Raw genomic sequence first — 5,000 nt, forward strand, 5'->3', positions numbered from 1 at the left:
ATTTTCTTCTGTATAAAAAGTTTGATGCTCGAGTTGACAAATTACATTCAGATCCAGCACTCTCTCTTGTGTCCAGTCTGTTTGTCACCCCACTTTCGCCGACTCCTTTGCCCACCTACAACCAGAACCCGTTCCGCGCAGATAGGAGACCCAGAAGGGGTTAGTCTGTGGCATACTGTGTGACACAAGCAGAGGAGGGGGTGTCCCAGCCCCTTGCCACCTGCAAGTGGAAGCACCAAAGTAGACTGTTGGATATGTCTGCTTGGACAAAGTCTACAGAGGAGGTTCTAGAAAGCCACGGAAGACAACAAACACATCACGACACATTACATCAGCAACCAGGGGATGACCAAAATGTACATGGCCAGCTGTCACCACCCGTCTTTCAGACAGTGCGGAGAGAGTGACTCAGCCAGGGCTGGGCATATGTGTTTCATCATATGTGAGGCTCAGCGCTACGAAGGTGGCCACAGCAAGACCCGGGCACTCCCCTCAACCATCTGTCCTTCAGTCCAGGATGGCTATCAGACCCGTTCCCGACTCTCTTAGCCTTAACTCACTCATGACTCAGAGCTGCCCCCAAACCCTTGAGAAGATACTCAAAGGGTAAGTTCCTGAGTTCCCAACAGCCTGCGTTGGGAACTTATGCCCCTTTCCTGTGACTCTGAGGGCAGCAGAACCTCTGTGTCTACCACAGCCACCTGCCACCATTCTCTGGAGCCAGGAGGAGAAACCTGTGGTCCTGTGCAGAAAGAAACCTGCAGGCTTGGCTACGGGTGACAAGAATCAACTCTGCCAAAGGGGCTCGGTGGGGATGAGCAGGGAGAAGGGAGGAGAGGGGAGGGGAGGCTCGCTGCAAATATGGGGGTCTCCTTTTATCTTTGGAGCAACCACACGCCTAAGCCACGATCGCGCACAGTTCTGCAGCACACGGGGCTCTTCTTGGTGTCTCTTAGGAGGCCTGCTTCTGGCCTTGCTTCTCTGGGTAGCCCTGTGACTCGTTTCTCCCGGTAGGGAGTGTGCTGGCCAGCAGGACATGCCAGGAAGTGGAACTACCAGGCAAACTAAGGGCCACCAGATCATTGGCCCCCATATCACTGCCACTTTGGGCTCCTGTGACAGCAGGCCCAGGTTTGAAAGACAAAGACGCGGAGTCATGGCTCCATGGGGGGGGGCTCAAGGACCCACGTGGGCAGATGAGGTCAGTATGGGTGGCCATGACCATCACGGGACAAGACCATTGAATCTGGCAACACAGGTTCAGGGAGAACACACTAGGTTGGCCTCGGGACAACTTCTCCGTGGAAGAAGAACTGGGTGCTCAGGACTTCCCCAGGGCTAGGGACCATATCCCACCAGTTCTCAGCTTGGTCCTGCTTCACAGGAGCCTGACGCAGCAAAGAGAGTCCCATCCAAGGACGTTTGCAGAGGGCTACACGGGAGAGTGGTCTGTCTTCCCCGGGAAGTCTTTTGAGTATATTGCAAAATTGCCTGCTGTGCTGTCTCCATGCCAAGAGGGGCAGAGGGTACCGGTGCGTGATGCCCCAAGGCTGACAGCCCGACTGCTTTTGACACTCTACCAGTGTCTACTATATGTGTTTGTGAAAGCATGTGTGTGTGTGTGTATGTGTGTGTGTATGTGTGTCTGTGTGTGTCTGTGTGCCTGTGTGTGTGCCTGTGGTATGTGTGCACACAGAGCCAGGGAGAAACTTTGAACTTCACTCCTCAGCTGCTCCTGAGGAGAGACAGGGTCTCTCATTGGCCTAGAATTTGCCAAGCAGGCTAGGTTGGCTGGCCAGTGACCCCAGAAATCTTTATCTACCTCTTCCTCTTCTTCCTCCTCCTCTTCTTTTTCCTCCTCCTCCTCCTCCTCCTCCACACTGGGGTTACAAGAGTGAGTCACCATACTTAGCTTTTTCCTCCCAAGACGCTTAACTACTGTCCCAGACCAGCTAAGTGTTTACTGAATGGTAAATGACTGTGTGGACCTAACCAGCCACCTAAGTCTCCTGGTACATTCTCCAGGACTCTGAGGCTCCCTCAGTTCCTGGGAGGAGGACATCGGCATGCAGGCTGTGGTGCCACGCTGTGAACTAGTGACACGCCTGCCACCTCAGCAACTCACTGGCTCTCCGAGTCATTGTCCCCATACACAGAACTCAACGGTGTGGCTCAGAGAGACAAAGTCACTTGCCAAAGCCACATAGGCTCCATCACTGGGGTCAACCCACTGGTCCTCTTAGGCTCAGGGGACTGTCCCTGCTCCAGGCCAGCCAGAAGGGCTTCCACCATCCCACAGGCCACCCTGAGAAGAGGAAGCTGAGGCCCAGTAGTGTGGTCCTGAGGTCTACGGGGCAGGCCGATGCACACACTGCTTGGAGATGCCTTACCTCAGATTTAGCCAAAACAAAACTTTTAATTTAGATGTTTGTATCTCTCTGTCTCCAAGCAAAAATAACTCTAAGATAATGACTGTAATAAATGAAGGTAATTAATTGTGGTTTGTTCCTTTAGTGTCTAGTCAGCTTAATTTTACCTTTTCAACTAATAATGAGAAAATAATTTTTGCGCGTGGAGGGTTAATGACATGTAACTGTGAGAGCCGCTAATTGCATGTTGCGATCCATCCATCAGCGGCCCCATCTGTGTGGCTTGATTATGTTTGCTAAATTATTGCTTTGAATTATCTTTCATAAAAGCAACTTTTATAATTAGCAGGGCCTTCAGGCTGGCTCCCTTGCTCCGTGCAAGGATGTTCCAAACTTTGGCCATTTCAAGCTGGGTTCCAGAAGCCACCTTCCCTGGCTGGCTTTTGTTTTCCTGGGGGTGGGGGTGGGGTAAGGGGGTGGGTTGGGAGGGCCTAAACTATCCTTTGGGGGATGGAGGAAGCCTTGATTTGTGGTGGGGGAGAGCCCACTTCCTCTCCACCATACCTTTCCCAGGAAAGACAATTGATGTGAGGTGTGTGGGGGGGGACCCCAACTGCGCACACCAAGGCTGCTGGACTGGAAGGCAGGGATGGACCTGATGAAGCCACTCCTGAGAGTGACCTTCATTTGGTTCCATGGCTGCTTTTTGAAGGAACCTGAGCCATGGCAGCTCAGTGCAGCGATCATAAGGAAGGCAGGGGGACACAGTCAAGTCCCGTGGGTCGCGGCCGGAGAGGCGCCTCGGACAACTGTCCACCCACGTTGTGTATGGGAAGGCAGCTCCCTGTTTGGTGAACTCCAATAGGGACGTCAACTGCACCAGGCTGTGGCTGCCCAGCTAATTCCTTCTCCTCTGGATCTGTAAGCTTGGCTTTGCACGAAACAGGAGGAGGGTTGACGTTCAGAGGGGTCGAAGAACCTCCCCAGGGCCACACAGTTGAAGGAGCAGGACTGAAATCCCAAACCTGCCATCCATGAGGCTGGGCCTCAGGTCTTCTTATCACTGAGAGCTGTAACACTTGAGTCTTTCTTCTGCAGAAAAGGGGAGACACCGGCTCTCCCCGCGGCCTAGGATGGCCTCTGCCTTCCCAAGTGCTGGGACCACATCTAGCTAGCCAAGGCTTCTAACACCCAAGGCGGTGTTCTGGATACTTCCTTCATATTTACACGGCTTCTCCCTCAGCCTCAACCTTATGACAGGGAGAAAACCATCACCAAGTTGACAGGACGAGGACACAAGAGGCACACAGATGTCAAGGAACTCACCTTAAGGTCCCACAGCCAGAAACCCCAACTACTCATTCCTGTGACACACTTGAGTGTCAGACGGGCATACCCACCCCTGTCCTGCATCCTCTCTCTTTATCCATACCCCCAAAACAGCACAGAAGGACCCGAAGTCTCTCAATCCCCAGGGTACAGAGAGGGAAACGGAGATTCCCGGCATTAGAGAAGCCATGCCCACACCAACATTCCTGTGCATTCAACTGCACCTATGTTCATAGGTGGTTCCGAGGGGGAGCCGGCTGTGAGGAGTGGGGCGTGCAAAGGAGCCCTCCCTTCCACCTCAGGGCTGTCGGGGGAGGGGCCCTTGCCCATTGGGAGCATTAGAGATGCTCCCCTCCCTCAGCCCAGCATGGGTGCAGCATCTCAGGCAGGTGAAGGCACATTATCAATGCCATAGAGAAGAGGGTATGACATTCCACTGTCATGGGATGGATGGGCAGGCAGGGGAGCAGCAGCTGCCACGTGGGCTTGCAGCAAGGGTCACAAAGTCTGCTTCACCCGGAGAATGGTGGGAGGTAGATATGCAGGAAGGGCTGGTCGCCCCTGGGACTTATTTGAAAGGTTGCCCTAGTTGGGACAGTGGGGGGGGGGTGATGGTAGGCAGGGAGGGTAGAATCTGCAGACCTCAGATTTCAACTGAGGTGGGGGGAAGAGCCTGGGAAGTGAGCTACAGCCTGCAGGGAGGGAAGCCCAGTGCGAACTAACCGACCCCCCCACCCCCACCCCCCCACCCCCGCCCCAAGTGTAATATCATTCATTGGCTCTTACCTCAGCCTGGAAGCTTTTCAGCACCGGAGCTACCATCGCTCTGATTCCCTGAAAGAGACGGCAGAGGGTCGACCACAGAGCGAGTGTCCCAAGCCCACCCGGGACCAACCTTCACACACACACACACACACACACACACACACACACACACACACACACACGGTTCTGGAGAGGGAGGCAAGGAAGGCTCTTTCCTAGATGTACATCTGTTTTCTTTTTGGTGGTCCTAGGGATGGAATCAAGTAGGCCCCGCCCCGCCATTGAGCCTTTAAGGTGTTACGCCTTTAGTATTTTTTTAAAAAAATATTTATTTATCTTATATATGTGAGTACATTACCATCAGATCTCATTACAGATGGTTGTGAGCCACCATGTGGTTGCTGGGAATTGAACTCAGGACCTCTGGAAGAGCAGTCAGTGCTCTTAACCACTGAGCCATCTCTCCAGCCCCTGACCTTAACATTTTGATGCAGGGTCTTGCTATGTAGCTCACGCTGGTTTGAATTCACGAACTCC

The 5,000-nt window shown here is 53.3% G+C and overlaps 1 protein-coding gene across 7 annotated transcripts in view; it reads right to left on the reverse strand.

Moving 5' to 3' along the window:
• The window catches only part of Cux2 (cut like homeobox 2), a 194,098-nt gene that overhangs the window by 60,387 nt on the left and 128,711 nt on the right, over nucleotides 1-5,000 (reverse strand). For all 7 annotated transcript variants that reach the window (XM_029533666.1, XM_029533668.1, XM_029533667.1 and 4 more), the window contains one exon: nucleotides 4,485-4,532. In XM_029533666.1, coding sequence (XP_029389526.1) covers nucleotides 4,485-4,520 — 36 coding nt within the window. In that variant the 5' untranslated portion in view covers nucleotides 4,521-4,532. The remainder of the gene's footprint in view (nucleotides 1-4,484; nucleotides 4,533-5,000) is intronic.

Source organism: Mus pahari, chromosome 23, assembly GCF_900095145.1.
Source record: "Mus pahari chromosome 23, PAHARI_EIJ_v1.1, whole genome shotgun sequence".
NCBI lineage: Eukaryota > Metazoa > Chordata > Mammalia > Rodentia > Muridae > Mus > Mus pahari.